The 19,853-nt window shown below is 42.6% G+C and overlaps 1 protein-coding gene across 1 annotated transcript in view; it reads left to right on the plus strand.

The window, feature by feature from the left end:
* The window catches only part of Setd3 (SET domain containing 3), a 137,431-nt gene that overhangs the window by 61,319 nt on the left and 56,259 nt on the right, over positions 1-19,853 (plus strand). The window contains exons 8-9 of the mRNA XM_080283360.1: positions 11,430-11,553; positions 18,404-18,545. Of these exons, the coding sequence (XP_080139486.1) occupies positions 11,430-11,553; positions 18,404-18,545 (266 nt within the window). The remainder of the gene's footprint in view (positions 1-11,429; positions 11,554-18,403; positions 18,546-19,853) is intronic.

Raw genomic sequence — 19,853 nt, forward strand, 5'->3', positions numbered from 1 at the left:
TAAAATATTGGAAATGGGTAAAAGTACCAGGAGACCATCACTGAATTATTTTTATTAATGAATTAATCACAAAAAGGAGAGAAGAGAAAGATTTGGGAGTGTTGGTCCAAGATAGTTTGTCACCAGAAAAGCACATTAACAAGATAGTTGGAGAGACTTATAAACTCTTGACTAACATAAGAGTAGCATTTCATTATATGGATGAGGAAATGATGAAAAAATTGATAGTGGCAATGATCTGCCCCAGGTTAGAATATGCAGCGGTAGTGTGGTCCCCACACAAAAAGAAAGATATAAACAAGATTGAGAGAATACAAAGAACAGCAACCAAGATGGTCCCCAGTCTGACAGACCTGTCATACAGAGAGAGGCTGGAAAAACTGGATTTGCCTTTGTTAGAGGAAAGGAGAAAGAGGGGAGACATGATTGCGGTGTTCAGGACCATGGTGGGAGTAGATAAAATTGACAGAGAAGATCTGTTTGTATGGGATAAGAGAGCAACAAGAGGACATGGAATGAAATTGAAAAAGTCAAGCTGCTTGAAGGATATCAAGAAATATAGCTTTCCTTACAGAAGTATAGACTTATGGAATAGCCTGGACAAAGAGATCGTCCAGTCTAGAAACTTAAACGAGTTTAAAGCTAAATTCGACTTATTGAGAAACAGCGACGGAAACCCACGAGCATAGTACATTCCGTGTATATCACAATTAGGTATATTAGGTAAATACCTAAATATTTGGAACAACCTAGACAAAGAGGTGGTGCCTGAGAAAAACATTCATGTGTGTAAAGGTAGACTTGATAAATGTGGATATGGAGACAGGACAACACGAGCATTGCTCAATTCCTGTATACTACAAATAGGTAAATACACGAGACAAGCTGGGGTGGGGGAGGGTGGGGGTACGGGGAGTTAGATAACCGGGGATGGGGTAGGGCAGGGGGATGGAGAGGGAGACATGCCTGGCAGTGCTGAGTGTAGTGGTGGATAGAGGAGGGATGGAGGGAGAAGAGAAGGGATGAAGGAGGGATCGAGGGAGAAGAGAGGGGATGAGGGAAGGATGGGGAGGAGAAGAGAGGGGATGGAGGGAGGACAGGGAGAGCCATGTACACCACCACATCCTGTTCAGACATGCTTGTTTCAAACCTAGGGAGCGGTGGAGTGTTTGGACTAGCGAATCGATGGCTGTACGGATTGTGGGAATGTTACACCCTTTCTTTTATTCAGTCTAGCCAATCATTGGTTTTCAGTGTGTCGGAATTTGTGGTATGGGTGTAGGCTACTGTAGTATCACCGAACTGGAAATTCAGTCAGGCTGATATCAGACCAAATTTCAGAATGCTAGAAGCGGTTCCTGATTTATGGTGAATATTTCTTTGTTTGGATGTGGATCCGCGTTGAAAAGACAGGTTGGACATTTTCAGGTTGGCGTGGATCCGTGTCCAAAGACCATGAAAGTCTATCTATCTATCTATCTATCTATTGCCTGATGCCTCAATCCCGTTTGGGGTGGCCACAAACAAATCACCTCCAAGTCGCCCTGTTCCCCGCCATTTCACTGCCCTGCTTCCAACTCACACCTCCCTCTCTCATATACCTCTCCACCCCATCCTTCCATCTCATCCTCGACCTCCCCCTCCCTCTTCACCCCTCCACCTCACTCACATACAGTACACTCTCTTCGTCAGTCTTTCACCCTCCATCCTCTCCACATGGCCAAACCACCTCAGTGTGTTCCTCATAACGCTTCCTATCACATCCACATCACAACGCTCCTTTATATCCTCATTTGTCAGCCTGTCTGTCCATGTAACTCCACAGGCTCCTCTTAAATAACTCATTTCCACTGCTCTCACTCTTGACTTGTGTCCTTCCAATGACGTCCAAGCTTCACTTCCGTACGTTAGAGTTGGTATCACAATACTGTCATGTAGTAATTTTTTCACGTCCATGCTCACTTCCCTGTTTCTTATCACTGCTTTCAAAGAACCAGCAACATTTCTTCCCTGCTGTACCCTTTCAAGCACTTCACCCTGCAAACCTCCATCCTTACTCATCACACTACCCAAGTACTTAAACGTACTCACATTTTCCAATTCCTTACCATCCAACCTCGCTGTACATTCACTGACTTCACCTCTCTCAAAGACCAACACTTTACTCTTCCTTACATTCACCTTTAGATTCCGTTTCTTACACACTCTCCCAAACTCATCCACCAAGCCTTGCAGCTCCCCTTCGTCTTCACTCAACAACACAGTATCATCTGCAAACAACAGTACAGGGAGTTTCCAAACACTATCCTCTCTCACCAGGGCCACTCCAACATCCACTACCCTACCTTGTACCTCTTTTATTACCCCATCCATGTACAGATTGAACAACCATGGAGATATGACACATCCCTGTTTCAACCCAACTTTCACCATCCACACGCGCTGCAGCTTTCGCACCATCATACATACTCTTCACAGCATTCAACAACTTCCCATCTAGTCCATATATTCTTAATACTTTCCACAATCCTTGTCTATCCACCCTGTCATATGCTTTCTCCAAATCCATGAAAGCTGCATACAACTTCTTTCCCTTCTCTAGAAACTTTTCCACTAAAGATCTAAGAATGAATATCTGATCTACACAGCCTCTTCCCTTCCTAAAGCCTCTCTGTTCTTCTCCAACTAATTTCTCTGTTCTTTCTCTAACTCTGTCAGTAAGTATCCTACCATACACTTTTCCTATTATACTAAGAAGACAAATGCCCCTATGATTACCACACTCTTCTTTTTCCCCTTTTCCTTTGTACAAGGGAATAATTATACCTGACTTCCAATCCTCCGGGACTCTACCTTCCTCCCAGGCCAATCTGCACATCTTCCACATCCATTCTACTACTATCTCTCCCCCATGCTTCAGTATTTCACCACACACTCCATCAATTCCTGGGGCTTTCCCCGATTTAACTTTCTTCATTGCTTCCACAACTTCTGTCCTACTGATTTCTTCCTGTCTTCTCACCTCCCTCCTTCTCCCAGCCATTCCCCAGCCACTTATACTCGCATTACTTCCATCCTCTATGTTCAACAATTCCTTAAAGTGTTCTCTCCATTTGCTCACGTTTTCTCCCTTCTCCACTAGTAATCTACCATTTTTATCTTTCACTCCCCTGCTAACTTCACTTCCACCCTGTCTTATTCTTTTCACCTCTTTCCAGAACATTTTCTTACAGTCCCTCCGCTTTACACTCAAATTCCTTCCAAATTCCTCATCCACTCTCTTCTTACTCTCTTTTACTAATCTTTTCACCTCTCTCTTTCTTTCTTCATATAACTCTCTTCCGCCTCTCAACGTCTTCCACACCCGTATTTCTCACCCATTCATTGTATGCTTTCTTCTTTTGTGCCACAGCCTGTCTCACCTCTTCAGTCCACCACGCTGTTCCTTGCACCCCCCTCCGTCTTCTCTTCCTTCCACACACCACATCACATGCTGCACATATTTGTTCTGTAAATATCCTACACGCACCTTCCACGTCCCCCATCTGCTCCAATTCATATTTGCCCAATCGTTCCTCCACTTCTCTCTTATACTCTGCCTTTTTCTCATCCTCTTGTGACCTTTCCACTCTTCTTGCAACTACTCCTTCCTCTCGTCTTTCCCTTCTTCTATTCCTCCATCTTACTTGAATCCTAATTCTGGCCACCACCAAGTAGTGGTCAGAAAGTCCACTCCCCCAGCCTCTGTAAGCTCTTGCATCCATTACACATCTTCGCATCCTTTCATCCACACACACATAATCAATCATTTCCTTCCTTTCATTCAGTTCACCACCCACCTTTTTCATCACTCGCCATGTATACCTGTGGATCATTTTATGCCAGAAGAGGGTGTTAGCTATCACCAACCCCCTCCCAGCACAAATGTCCACTAACGTACTGCCAGTCTCATCTATCTCAGCAGGCACACCCCACTCACCAACTATTCCATCCACCTTCACATTCCCAACTTTACCATTCATATCACCAATCAAAAACACTCTCTCATTCCTTCCAAACTTTTCCATGCACACTTCCACATTTGTCCAGAACTCTTCTCTCACTCTCCTAGCACGATATTGCGTTGGGGCATACACACACAATCGCCCACATTTGAAAGTGTTAATGTTATTTCTGTAGTTTGTATCTCTTTTGTTACAGTCTTTCAGAACAGTCACTTGGTTTTTCCTGTACCAAGCCTTTGCTGGGTTGCCCTCAGGCTTGATCTATTCCCTAAACTTTCATCAGTTGTGGTTATATTATGCTTTTGAGATGTGTTAATTTTTCATCTTGTCAGTTATTTTCTGTAATTCAGCTGCTTGATTATGATTCCTCCTTGTCCATATAATTCTGTTCCTTCTTTAGAAGTTCTTTTCTACACTACGGAGTTCGCTGTGGATATCTAGGGATTTCCTACTTCATACTTCAATAGCTGCTTCAGTTACTGTCCTCATGAAGTTTTCATTAACATGTTGTCAATATATATGATATCCGTCACCTGAATTCTTATGCTGGCTCTTTCATTGTTACAAGGTTTAATTGTTTCCTTCAGATTAGCCTCTCCCCTCTCTCTTGAGATTTAGTATAATGGTACTTGGATTCTCAGTTCTGCAGTTGCAACCTATTTTTTTAATGTAAAAAAGAATAAAAACAAAGGCTAGGAGCCTGCAGGGTTGTTCCTTTCAAGAAAATCATCATCATCATCATCATCATGTGAACCTCCTTTCCCACCCTAGGGCAGGGTGAGGTGTAGCAATGTCCAGACAGCCCAAATTTTCTCATTCCAGTGGCCCACGTCTCCATTCACTCATCATTCAAGCCCCCGAAATCCTGGCTCTGTCAGGTACGCCAAGAACGTTCACCACGTTCTGTAGCTTCATATAGCCGTATCCAATAGAGTCAGTCCAGATGCTGCCATGTTCAAAAGAGGTGCCAGAATCCCTTATCATTCACTTCTTCTCACAACATTCATCCGGCCAGCTCAATCTCCTGTCAGTTCCCTAGCCTCACTGACTTCCAAACCTCTCTTCCTCACACATTCGTCCACCATATCTCTCCGCCATCTCCTTGGCCTACCTCGCCTTCTCCCTCCTTCAGATTCACTCAGATATACCTTTTTCACCACTCTATTGTTATCCATTCTCTCCACGTGACCATACCATCTCAGTACACTCTCTTCGATTCTGGTGTCCCTTGACTTCCTCACTCCACATCTTTCATGAATCACAGTATTTCATATCTTATCCACCCTCTGTACTCCACATACATTCCTCAGCAGTACCATCTCCACTGCTCTTTTGACTTTTCATTTTCATGCCACACCATAGTCTCATATCCATATGTCAAAGTTGGCACTAACACTCCTTCATGTAAACCTCATTGCAACTGTAACACTCAAGCCTCTGTTTCTTATCAAGGCCTTCATTGCACCAGCTACGTTTCTTCGTTGTGTCATTCTACTTTCAACTTCTTTTGCACATTTTCTTCTCTTTTCTATCACTGTACTCAGGTTTTTGAACTCTCTCACCAATTCCAGTCTCTCTCCATTCACTGTTACATCACACTGGGAGTCACCTTCTCTTTCAGTAGCCATCACTTTACTCTTTTCTACATTTACTTTCAAGGGGGATGAATATAGTTTTGAATGGTGAGTTGCTTGAGGAGGTGGAGTCTTAAATATTTAGGGTCGCATGTTGCCATGGATGGAAGAATAGATGCAGAAGTGAAGTTTAGAATAAATGAAGTAGGAAAGGTGCTGGGAGGAATGAAAAAAGAGTTTAGATGTCGTTCGCTTAGAATGGATGTAAAGAGAAGGTTGTATGAGGGTGTTGTGGTACTGACTGCGTTATATGGGGCTGAAACATGGAATATGGGTGTAGCAGAGAGGAAAAGTTTGAATGTAATGGAGATGAGGTGTCTGAGGAGTATGTGTGGAGTGACGCGTATGGATCAAGTGCGAAATGATGAAGTGCGAAGGAGAACTGGAGTTGTTCGGGAGATGGCTGGTAGAGTTGAGCAGAGGGTGTTGTGATGGTTTGGGCATATGGAGAGAATGGATAATGAGCGATTGGTGAAAAAGATAACGAGATCTGATGTGAGAGGTGTAAGGCTGAGAGGGAGACCACAAATAGGATGGATGGACAATGTGAAGAGAGCGCTGGATGCGAGAGGGATGTCTGTTGAGCAAGGAAGAGTGGCTGTGTGTGACAGAAATAAATGGAGAGAAATTGTGAATGAATAAGTGATGGCGCAGCCTTGAGTGGATATTCTCCCGCATTTGGTCTGATTAGCTAGTTAGGTCAGGTGCGAGTAAGGGGATGGGTCTGTTATGATGTGGCAGGGGTAAACCAGCTCTGCTGTCGGGCCCTGCTGTGGATGTCACTGATTGCACTGCGCAGTTGACCCATGTGTGGTGTGGTGCGGTGAGGATCTGTCCCTTCTTCCCTTCGGGGCTAAGATGCGAATGACTGTGTTTGAATGGATGAGTAAATGGGGAGTGTGTTGTCCTGTCTCGGCTACCTCCCTTTCCATGGGGGAAGCAGCCTAGGTATATAGATAGATAGACTTTCAAGGCACGATGCGTACAGACATCAGCAAAACTCTGCACTAGCCTACCAAGCTCTTGTCCAGTACTTGGAAGCAGTACTGCATCATTAGCATATAACAAATTTGAGATATTCCATCTATCACCATTCATTACCAACACCATCCTTTTCTCCATTACTCCTGTTTTTACTTCTCTCATCACCCCATCCATATATATATTGAACAACCATGGGAACATCACACAACCTTGTCGCACGCCCACACTGATTGTGAACCATTCACTTAGATGCCCATTAACCCTTACACATGCTTCTCTACCATCATAAAAACTCTTGACGGCACCAAGCAGCTTACCATCTTATACCGTACATGCGCAGAACTTTCCACAATCCTTCTCTGTTCACTCTGTCGTATGCTTTTTCTAGGTCCATGAATGCCATAAACACCTTATGGTCCTTCCCACAAGCTTTCTCTACTATCTGTCTCACTGCAAATATTTGGTCCACACATCCTTTGCCACACATAAAGCCACCCTGCTCATCACTCACTAGGACTTCTGATATCTCTCTTACTTTCTCTATAATAATTTTTCCATATACCTTCCCTACCACACTCAATAAACTTATGCCACAATAATTCTTGCACTCACTTCGTTCACCTTTATTTTTGTACAGGGGTACAATCACGGCTTTCTTCCACTCTGCAGGCACAGTTTCACTCCTCCATGCCCTCCTGCATATCTCCAACAAGTACTTCATTCCACTGTCTCCACTACACTTAAGCATCTCTGCATGCACCTCATCAACCCCAGCTGCTTTCCCATTTTTCAGCTGCTTCTCAGTACTCTTCACCTGTGCGAGTGTCACTTCTCCTGGTACTGCATTCCTTTTCTGCACACCCCCAAAACCAATCATGTTTACAGCTGCTCTGCTCTCTCTATTTCCATTCATCAGGCTTTCAAAATATTCTTTCCCTCTGGTCCTTACTTCATCTCCATGGGTTAATAATCTACCACCTACATCCTTCACACCAACATATTTCTTTCCGCTTTCACTTCTACATTTCTGCACCTCTTTCCAGAATAACTTTCTATTTTCAGAGTAGTTTGCATTCATTTTTCTTCCATCCTCATTGACCTAATTCTTTTTCCTCCTCACCAGTCTCTTTACGTGCTACTTGCTCTTAGCATATTCAGTTCTTATTTCAACTGAACTCCTGTTCTGTAACTACTTTAGCCACTTCTTCCTCTTTTCCTCCACTGCTCTCTTTACCTCCTCATCCCACCATGCCGTACCTTTCTTCTTTGTTGTTACTCTTGCCACACCACTTTAGCATTCCTAACTAAGTAATCCCTATATGCATTCCACAGGGTGTCCAGATCCATTTCATTCCAGTTCAGTAATTCTAACTCCTTCTCTGCTTTTATCCTGTAATCATCTGCCCTTTCTTTGATCCTCAGTTTCTCAACTTTCAGTCTTTCTCCCTGACTGCTCCTCTCTCTCTTGATCCACCTCACTCCTCTCAGCTTAATCTTGCATACCACAATCATGTGATCTGACGCATCATCCTCTCACGGCCCTCATATCAGCAACCATTCCCATTATTGACCTCTCTACGAGCACGTAATCACACAGGCATCTTTCAACACTATCGCTGTTCCCTCTTTACCATGTATATTTATGTGCATCTCTGTGTTTGAAATACGAGTTACAAATGCACAACCTCCTCTCCTGACACATATCTTTTAGTCAATTCCCATTATCATTTTCTCCTTGTACTTCATAACAAAACATTATTTCATCCTCAGGACCAGTGCTTATTCTTCCATTCATATCCCCCATCACAGTCACTTTATAGCTCCTGGGTATTTCTCCCATTACTTCACCCAGCTCATCCCAAAACTTGTCTTTCTCACTCCTGTCCTCACACGGTACATATGCTACAATTACTGCCACTTTCACCTTCTCAAGCTCGATACATACACCTTGCGCTGAGACATTTCTAATCTCTCATTCCGCTCTGCCACACCTCATTCATCAACAAAGCAACTCCTTCCCTGCATCTTCCTCTCCTATTCATTCCCGATCTTACACATTTCACACCCTCCCGCTCCTCCACTTTGCACCCTTTCATCCTCGTTTCACACAATTCCATCACGGCATATCTTGCATCCTTGAACACATTCACCACTTCCACCCTCTTGCTCTCCTCATTCACATCTCTCACATTCCATATGGCCACGTGAATCTGGCCATTTGGTTGGGACCCTAGGCAGGTATTGGGCCCTCCAAAGCTCTCTGAAACAACTGCCATGATAAGTGATTTTGGACAGGGGAATCTGGGGGACACTTAACCCTGCCAGGAACCCCAGTTATATGGTTACCACCCAGCATAGTAAATGGTTTCCTGGGTACAGGAAACCATTTGGCTTGTCACTCAGTGTAGAGATCATATGGCACCTCTACATTGAGTGAGTTGATGGTGGGCACCCTCATCTACCAAGAAAAACGAAACAAAAATAATAGGCACTAAGATAGTGCAACACCCCCACCCACTAATCGTTGTATGGAATATTTGACTGTGCTCTGTCACCTTGACCACCATGTGCTTTGTCATTGTGGATGAATTCTATTTCATTGTTTGTTTCACCATTTGGTCCTTTGAAGTCCACTTCTCACATTGTTTCTTTTACAAAAAGATATTCACCACCCTAAGACTTTTCTCTGCAAACTCACTAACATTTCATCTCTTGACATCCAAACAGCCCTACTGCAGTCTCACCTACTCTGTTCTTGCCTACTTTGCATTGAAGTTTCCCACCACAGATGTAGTCTAGGTTTTGCCTTTTTCATATCTTCCTTTATTCATTCATTCATTCATTCATCATCTAATCAAGTGTTGCCCCATGATAAGCATAGGAGCCTGGGGCTAGGCAGATTGGTCCTGACATTTAAGATGATAGTGACCAGCCTCACTTATCCCAGAGTGGCATTGCATGAGCAATAAACCCCAACCACTCCTTTGATATAAACCTGCACCGGGTCAGTCCGATTGGAGCGCCTTAATTACCCACAAAACCACCAGGTGCTATAATTTGGTTACATGGTTACTACCCAGCATAGTAAATGGTTTCCTGGTGAAGAGGAAACCATTTGGCTTGTCATTCAGTGTAGAGTCACCCCTAGACAGAAGGAAGAGGAAAGAATGAAGGAAGGAAAGACAGAAGAGGAAGGAAAGAAATAAGGAAGGAAGAAGGGAAAGGGCAGGCACCCGAGCAGCACTACATCAAGTGAGCTTCCTTTATATCTTCATTTTTTTTTAATTTCTTTGTGTTCATAAGATGATTTGCATAAACTTGGATTAACTTTATCTTGTATGTTATATCTTATTCAATTTTACTATTAGACATACAATCTCATTTTTACTAAGAATAATTCAATACTGTCAATTTTCCACATAGTATTTATTATACTGATATCCTTCACCATGTTCTTTCTTTTCATGTCTGCCTCTGTAACACAGTGTATAACTGTCAGACAGTTCCGTGAATGCCTTCCCTGATCTCACCTCACTGACACTATATCCTTTTTACTTTAACCTGGGCCAAAACTTCCATCTCTCCATGTTGAATGATGAATTATAACAATAAGAATATGGCACTGGGCATGTAGAAGAGCTGTGGAAAGGATGTAGAGTAGGGATGTATCGGATGTCAGAATTTAAACATCTGCGGATGTGAATGTGGATATCATGTTTCTGTATCTTGCGGATACGGATGTGGATGTCTGTTTCTAAAAATTGCGGATGCAGATATGGATGTGAAACTATGACATCCTTGCGGATGTGGATGTTTTCAGGATATATTGTTGCATAATCATTTAACTAAAGCTCGGCCCTTGGGGACAGCCACCTATCCCTTATTATCCCGGCCATGGGAAATGATTTTTTCTTACTTTTAAAATATTCATAATGAACTCAGCTACTGTAAGAAATGCAGTGTTTTCAGAGAGTGGTACTTTCAGCACCTTTCTTTAACTTACTGTGACACTTCCCTACCCATAGTCTCCATAACACATGCACGCACACATGCACACACACATGCACACACACACGTGCACATGCACACGCACACATGCACACGCTTACAGCCATACACACCAATATAAATGCATTTTGACTCCTATTAACCCTGTTTGACATTACAAAGCACCAAGGGACACATATTACCCATATGACTCGTATCAACTTGGTGGAGTTAGTCACAGCACTTTGGTCTTGTACAGACCAAAGCACTATGGAATCCCTACAAAATTTTCGCCCTTATGACCGCCTAACAATGTAAACAGTAAACACAGCAAACAAGTCGCATCACGGAAAAACACTAATGTTTTGTTTATAATGAAGGCGTAATATTTTGCATATCCACCACATCCGCTTTATGTCTCATTCAGATGCGGATGCGGATGCGGATATTTATTAAAATGCCAATGCGGATGCAGATGTTTATTAATATGCCAATGCGGATGCAGATGCTGGTGTATATTTTTACATAAGCGCAGATGCAGATGTGGATGCGGCTGTGGATGCAGATATCCGATACATCCCCAATGTAGAGCTATAGCATCATCTGCTGGGGCCACTGTGATGTATGTGAAGTGAGCTGCAAAATGATAAAAATCTTGGCTAAGTTAGTGTTAAAAGAACTATCATCAGGGCTATACTATGAACCTGTTATTGCTACATGCCTTTAGTAACAGTCAGTCTAATCACCCTTCACCAACTTGCTTTCATCTCTTATTATTACCATACAGCACTTATCTTTCAATACACATTCACTCCACTAGATGGGCGGTGTCTACGGTGATGACACGGCAGAATCGCATCCCAGTTGGTAACAGTGAAGACACTAGTGGTGGACAGATGGCACTTATACCAGCCTGGGATATGTGTAATCATCAGCAAGGCACAGTGAGTTGTGTGGAATATAAGTAATTGATTAAATTATGTCAGTATGCCGTATTGAAGGATATACATTTGTCTGTCAGTTACTATATATATAGCACCTCTGCAGATGATAGCAGTGAATTCTAAGTTCTGTTGATTTTATTATTCCTTTTGCTATTTTTGTTGTTCATATAATTCCATTATGCTACTTTTATTTTATTTATTTGTTTATTTATTTATTTATTTATTTATTTTTGCTTCACAAACTCCTCATCCTTTTTAATTCTGTTATTCCTGTTTCTTTTAAAATTTTATGTCCGTACTGTCTTGCCAAATCTTTGTATCCCACTCATTGGTATGGCATACCCTGCACCACTTTATCATATTGTTGTGTGTGTCACTTGGTGTTTTTACTGTTCTCTGCTTTGATATTCCATATTCTGGCCTGTTGTCTCTTACTGCATTGCCCTGCATCATCTAAACCCATTCACTTTGGTGACATGTTTTTGTTACATTCTTGCTCTCCCCAGACAGTTTTATTCAGCTTAGGAAAGATCCATTGCACTGAATGGTTGATGAAAGCCAGTTCAGCAAGTACTGTGCCATCTTGGCTGTTTCCCACCACTTTGAACTGTAATCCCATTCACTGCCTAGCTGCTCCAGGCACACACCCACAAGCAGCCAAGGCAAGGTGAACCAGTGAATGACAGATGACTGAAGCTTGCATAGTATGATTTACATAGACGGTCAGTTTGCCTGTGACATTGTACAAAAATATGCAAGGTTGTTGGTTAGATTCAGAATGCATTCGTAGCATGCATAGAAGTTATGGCATATGACACAAGCTCAGACATGCTCAAATGTGTCATTTCCAGCCATTGCTTGTGCCTTTCCTTTCCGTACACAACATGTCATTGTTCAGAGGTCCACTGCACACCTCCTCCCTCTGTCACACAAGGCCCATCTGCCATCACAGTGTATTCTAAGTACAATCCCTTCCGTGGCCGCAGGTCCGAAATTTTACGTGTGCCCCTGGCCAATGCCAGGGCCATTTTCTGAAGTTTTGAAAATTGATTTTTTTCCCTTGCCATGTTGAAGAGGAAGTTCAGATGCACCTAACAATGCAAATCCCAGCTTCCTAGACCCATTCTGTGGCTTGCAATGGAGCGCGTAAGTTGCAGAAATATCGGCTACGGATATCTGCCGCTGTGGTGTATTGCTGCATTGCAACAATGCACGTGTTTTTTTTTCCCCCAAAAAAAAAAAACAGTGTGAATGGTGCTGAAATGTTGCGCATATATTGGGTATGATGATATTGAATTATTTCAGTACATAATATGTTAGGATTTGCTTTAAAAAAAAAAAAATCATCATGAATATTTTTTCACATTTTTGACATACAATATGTTTATGGTAGTTTTGAGTTATTTTGCTAATTAGCAGTGTAAGTATGGTCAGAAGAGGGAGTGAAAGGGTTGAATATTCAGTACTAAATAAGAAAATTGCCGGTCCCCCGAGGGTAGGCTCTCACATGGGGGATGAAAGTGGAGGATCGGGTGGATTAGCACCTGGTCAGGTCCAATTAGGGATAGGGGAGTGGAGAGACAAAGCAGATGTAAATATGTACACAGACGGGAAAAGAATGTATTTTTCCTTTAATAACACGTTTACATTTCTCTATCATTTTGCAGTAAAACCTCGATATAGCGGACTTCAGTAGACTGGAATTCGCTTTTATCGGACTCAAGGAGCTACAGGACTAAATTCCTATATATCGGAAAAAAATCTGATAAAGCCAGAAGCAGTCCGGACTGTCTGACCACTTCAGCTATGTTCATCACAATAAGGTAAATAAAAAAGACATGTTTGTCAGTGTACAGTACAGTATTATATATATTATACCATTTAATTAATGTACTGAAGTTATAACAGTACACCACCACAACGGTAGTCAAAACAGTTTAAAAACTGTTCATGCGATCTGGACTAATGTCTGATATATCGGAAAAAGTCTGGATTAGCAGGGGGAAGTCCGGATGTCGCTTTTATCTGAATTTCTCATTTTTCAGAATGGTTTGGACCCCAATTAGTCCATTACAGTGAGGTCTTACTGTACTTTGTTATTTTTGCAATATATAGAATCATAATGCAGGTTCAAAACCATGAATAAGTCAGATTATTACGAATAGGGAGACAAAACAGAAATAAATATGTGCCAGTATACAGATGGGAATAAACATATATTTCCCCTAATAACACATTTACATTTTCCAGTCATTTTACTTTGTTATTTTTGCAATCAGTAGGATAGAAGTTGTGGAAGCAATGAAGAAAGTCAAATTGGGGAAAGCCCCAGGAATTGATGGAGTGTGGTGAAATGCTGAAGCATGGAGGAGAGAGAGTAGTAGAATGGATGTGGAAGATGTGCAGATTGGCCTGGGAGGAAGGTAGAGTGCAGGAGGATTGGAAGTCAGGTATAATTATTCCCTTGTACAAAGGAAAAGGGGAAAAAGAAGTGTGAGGTAATCATAGGGGAATTTGTCTTCTTATTATAATAGGAAAAGTGTATGGTAGGATACTTATTGACAGTTAGTGAAAGAACAGAGGAATTAGTTGGAGAAGAACAGGGAGGCTTTAGGAAGGGGAGAGGTTGTGTAGATCAGATATTCATTCTTAGATCTTTAGTGGAAAAGTTTCTAGAGAAGAGAAAGAAGTTGTATGCGGCTTTCATGGATTTGGAGAAAGCATATGACAGGGTGGATAGACAAGAATTGTGGAAAGTACAGTATTAAGAATATATGGAGTAGATGGGAAGTTGTTGAATGCTGTGAAGAGTATGTATGATGGTGCTAAGGCTGCAGTGCGTGTGGATGGTGAACTGAGTGAATTTTTATCTTTGAAGGTTGGGTTGAAACAGGGATGTGTCATGTCTCCATGGTTGTTCAATCTGTACATGGATGGGGTAATAAAAGAGGTACAAGGTAGGGCAGTGGATGTTGGAGTGGCCCTGGTGAGAGTGGGTAGTGTTTGGAAACTCCCTGTACTGTTGTTTACAGATGATACTATGTTGTTGAGTGAAGACGAAGGAGAGCTGCAAGGGTTGGTGGATGAGTTTGGGAGAGAGTGTAAGAAATGGAATCTAAAGGTGAATGAGTAAAGTGATGGTCTTTGAGAGAGGTGAAGTCAGTGAATGTACAATGAGGTTGGATGGTGAGGAAATGGAAAATGTGAGTATGTTTAAGTACTTGGGTAGTGTGATGAGTAAAGATGGAAGTTTGGAGGGTGAAGTGCTTGAAAGGGTACAACAAGGAAGAAAGGTTGCTGGTTCCTTGAAAGCAGTTATAAGAAACAGGAAAGTGAGCATGGAAGTGAAAAAGTTACTACATGACAGTATTGTGATACCAACTCTAACGTATAGAAGTGAAGCTTGGACGTTGTTGGAAGGACACAAGTCAAAAGTGAGAGCAGTGGAAATGAGTTATTTAAGAGGGGCCTGTGGAGTCACATGGGGAGACAGACTGACAAATGAGGATATAAAGGAGCGTTGTGGTGTGGATATGGATGTGATAGGAAGCATTAGGAGGAACACACTTAGGTGGTTTGGCCATGTGGAGAGGATTGAGGGTGAGAGACTGATAAGGAGAGTGTATGTGAGTGAGGTGGAGGGGGGGAGAGGAAGGGGGAGGTCGAGGATGAGATGGAAGGATGGGGTGGAGAGGTATATGAGAGAGGGGGGTGTGAGTTGGGAGCAGGGCAGTGAAATGGCAGGGGACTGGGTGACTTGGAGGCGATTTGTTTGTGGTCACCCCTTACGGGGTTGAGGCATCTGGCAATAGATAGATAGATAGGTATATGCTGCTGTCTGTGTGTTGTGAGTTTGGGTAAGTATGTTATTTTCTGCCTGGATAAGGAAAAAAGGTAAAGCTGTGTGTTTGCCTACACTTCACCTGGTCAGATTATAAGGAAATACATGGGGGCTGGCATCTGAGAAATAAATACAGAGCAGAATAATTCCTCACCTCAGGTGCATGATGCAATGACAGGAGTCAGTGTAGGCGAACCTTGACCCATCTCTGCCCTCCCCTAGCAGGTCAAAAGTCAATAGAGACAAGTCATTGTCTGGGAAACACAGTCTTGTACAAAAGTCACTTACAAAACATAGCAGTAGAGTACTTTACACATTACCACTATCTTACACTTCTGTATCTTACTTTGTAATGCTACACTAAGTAATATACACTATATACACTGCACTGCCCATGAAGTGGTAGGAAGTGGTGAGGTGGCGCGAGAGGTGGTGTGGCGTGGTGAGGTGGTGCGTGCAGTGGCGAGGCGGTGCAGGGTGAGTGCACCTGCACTCAGCCTTCCCTTCCTCCTCCTCCTTTCCCTCAATGAAGAGCTGCTTCACTACCGTCCGTCTCCTCTTCGGTGGTGGTGGAGCTTACGGCGCAGTGGTGGTGGCTTCTCCTCTCTCTCCGAGTAGATGTTGCTGTTGTCCTCCTCGGTAGTAGGAGAGTGATACCACTCATCACCACTGTCGTCACTACTCTCCACCATACTCTTCACCTCCAGGTCAGACCCAATTCGGTCCTTGTCGCTTTCCCCTCCAAGGGGATACAGCTCCCCCCTGATCATGGAACTGGTGAGCAGCCTAGTCGGAGAGGATGGCGCTGGGTCGGGGTAGGGGCAGGGAGAGAGGCGGAACTCGGACATCCACTTATCACGGAAGTGCGCGGTGAACTGACGTGTGGGGTGTATGGGAGTGTTGGGTAGGTCAGTCTGAAGACGTTCAGAATATTCGTTCACTTCCCCAAAATTTTAGCCATTTTTTTAATAGGCCACGCTCTAACGATGCCTGCAGCCATTTATCGGCCAAATGTCATTCGACGCTGGCGACCACGGAGAGGTTTAATTGTGCATGTCAGCATTTTGTTAGGCTTCATTATGAAGGTTCGGTACTTTAAAGGCCAATCTGGGGAAGGTTAGGGCAGGCTTAGGGGGCCATTGGCCATGACGATGGAAATACAGTAAGACCTCACTATAACAGACTAATTGGGGCCCAAGCCATTCCAAAAAGTGGAAATGCTGATAAAAGCGACATCTGGACTTCCCCCTGCTAACCCGGACTTTTTCCAACATATCAGACTTTATTCTGGATCGCACAAACGGTTTTTACACTTTTGACTACCATTGCTGTACTGTACTGTGTTGTAACTTTACTGCATTAATCAAATGGTATAATATATAGAATAATACTGTACTGTGCACTCATATACATGTCTTATTCACCTCGTGGTGAACATAGCTGAAGTGGTCAGGCAGTCCAGACTGCTTCTGGCTTTATTGGACTATTTCCGATATGTAGGAATTTAGTCTGATAGCTCCTCGAGTCCGATAAAAGCGAATTCCGGTCTGTTGAAGTCCATTATATCGAGGTTTTACTGTAGTGGTAACCAAATTGCCGTTTTCTGATTGGCCCTGTGGATTCCTTAGTACAGATTGACATAACACTGCATGTTATCAGACAAACTGCTGCACGTTATAGGTGAACTGACTTTATGTAATATCATTGTGATATACACGTGGATAGAAAAGGAAAAATCATGAGGAAAATTATTAATTCCATCCATCCATCATCCAATTCCATGTTGCCCCATGAAGATAGTAGGAGCCCGGAGCTAGGCAAGTTGGTCCTGACATTTAATATTAGAGTGACCAGCCTCACTCATCCCTGAGTACATTACTTGAGCAATAAACCCCAACCATCCTTTGGATATAAACCTATACAGGCTCAATCCAATTGGAACGCCTTAATTACCCGCTAAACCACCAGACATCATAATTTAGTTATATGGTTACCTCCCAGCTTAGTGTACTGGAAACCATTTGGCATGTCACTGACTGCAGAGTCACTCACAGGCAGAAGGAAGAGGAAAGAATGAAGGAAAGGAAGACAAAAGATGGAATGATCAAACAGAGAAATATGATAGTGCAAAGAGTAACCAAATTATAGTACTGCAAAGACTCACAACTCACCTAGGCTTTCATGCAGTTGGTCATTTTCCAACAAATAACCGATGCCTTATTTCATTACCAATCACGTAATCATTTCATATACCTGTGGCTAAACTCTCCAATCATAACTATATGTTCATGGAATATTCTTTAAAAAAAAAAAAAAAAAAAAAAAAAAAAAAAATCCCAAGACATCCAAGGCCAGTGTGAGTGTAGATTCAAAAGGGCCGGCCCAGCACTACCTTAACATTCGGAGTCCAGTCACGTACTAAGAGAGACGGTGGGTGGCTTCCCTCTTCTCTCTTTCAGAGCTGCCATCATCTGCTACATTCTAGTTCCACTCAACTTGACGCAAATGGCATGCCAGTCCTAAAATCACACTAATCAGACTGGTAATTTCATTGATACTGAAAGCCATGCCTCGAGGTATTCACAACTGGTAAGGTAGTGTTACGTTTTTTCTGTCCCTTAAAACATGCCATATCACTGCATTTGATATGTAAAGCTGTTAACCCTCCTTACTTTGTCCTGCACTGCATCATTTAGATCCAGCTTACCTTGTTCTCCCCCATGCCTTCTTAACCCATCTCACCTTGTCCTGCCCTGCATTATCTTAATCCTCCTTCTCCAGGCCTGGTTGTCTTATGATATATCACCCCATTTGAAGTTATGGCCTGGCATTGTTTCAATTCTCAAGAGGTGAGAGTAGGATTTTCTATCATATAATGCCATAGGAGATGGAGGCTGGTCATTATACACTTAGATATGCTGGACTTTAATGGTAGCCAGTCCTCCTGGCCTAACACTTTCAAGGAGGTAATTTGGGATTGGCTGTTTTACCTTCCCCTCTCTTTCACAGTATTCAACCGATTACAACTGTGAAAAGCAGCTGAGTGTATGTTTGGCCCAGAGAGACTTTAAGGCAGGGGAGCAGTTCACCATACACTACACTCATCGTCCTAACTCAGACCTCTTCCTCCATAATGGATTTGTAGATTTTGGTGGGTACTGCAGTTCAGTCAGTTTAACTAAGGTGGAGATTTTTCTACTTTTGCAGCTTAAATCCTGTATCTTAGTGGCAGAAGAACACAGTGTTATGGCTCTTAACCGTTTCCATAACACTTTTTCATGACTAGCACCATATTCTTGTGTTGCCAGGATGCTCTGTTACAGTTCAGCATTCAGGATGGAGAGAACACTTTATTATGATTGTTTGAGGTGTTCTGATGTATGATTTACAAGTTGTGTCTATATGAAGTTGATTTAGGCTCTTACTGATCTTGTCCCATTTTTTTTTTTTTTTTTTTTTTTTTCTTTTTAATACTCAGAGTTAGTACCTGTCAGTGTTTAAGAGCATTGAATATTGGAGTGTATTTGTTTGTGTCTGTTAATTCAGTGGTGTCATTGTGTTCAGTATCATTGAAGTATTTTTATAAAATGTATGGCTGCAGACACTGTTCATTAAATTCTTGTTCTTCTAATATACTATAGTACTGGCTGTGTGTCTATGTGTGTGTGTATTTTGGGCAGCCGAAACTACACATTCAAATTGCACGAAAATTGGCACAAAGGTTGCAAAAAATTCGATGAAGTGAAAACACTTGGTCCCATCATGATTGAAAAACTATTACTATATTTAATGAGCGATCACATTTTGACCAAAAAACGCCACTCCTGGCGCCCGGCATAGGATCTCTGTAGAATTTTGTGCCCACAGGTACAACTAAAGTATTTCGGACTTGTGTTCGGACAACTTGGGTTCCATTCCCGAAGCTGCAAATAACACGATCAGTTGATTAGCTGCAAAAAATCCAAGTGACAGCGTTACACTAGAACAGCACATAAACGCGAGAGCCCTCTACAGGAGCAAGTGCGAGGGGCCCGAAGGGCCCATGAGCACTTGTTCAAGACTGGAAATATATATTTTTTCAAGTGGAAAGGTTAGGTATAGCGTTCATTTACTCCATCACTACAAAATGTCTCCCCCTAAGCTGAATACAATTATCAGGAGGCAGGAAGACTAAGTACATCCAACATACCATAAGGTGGGGTAAAAAAAAAAGTTTTCATAATTTTTGGTTGCCATCACTGCAGATTAAACATCTCTGTGGTGGGAAAAGCATATATGGAAGCTACATACTATATTTTAAAGTTCTATCTCTCTATCTATCTATTGCCAGACGCCTCAATCCCGTTTGGGGTGGCCACAAACAAATCGCCTCCACGTCGCCCTGTCCCCTGCCATTTCACTGCCCTGCTCCCAACTCACACCCCCCCTCTCTCATATACCTCTCCACCCCATCCCTCCA

This window comes from Coenobita brevimanus, chromosome 97 (genome assembly GCF_032717465.1).
Source record: "Coenobita brevimanus isolate Jiangsu-jjx chromosome 97, ASM3271746v2, whole genome shotgun sequence".
Taxonomy (NCBI): domain Eukaryota; kingdom Metazoa; phylum Arthropoda; class Malacostraca; order Decapoda; family Coenobitidae; genus Coenobita; species Coenobita brevimanus.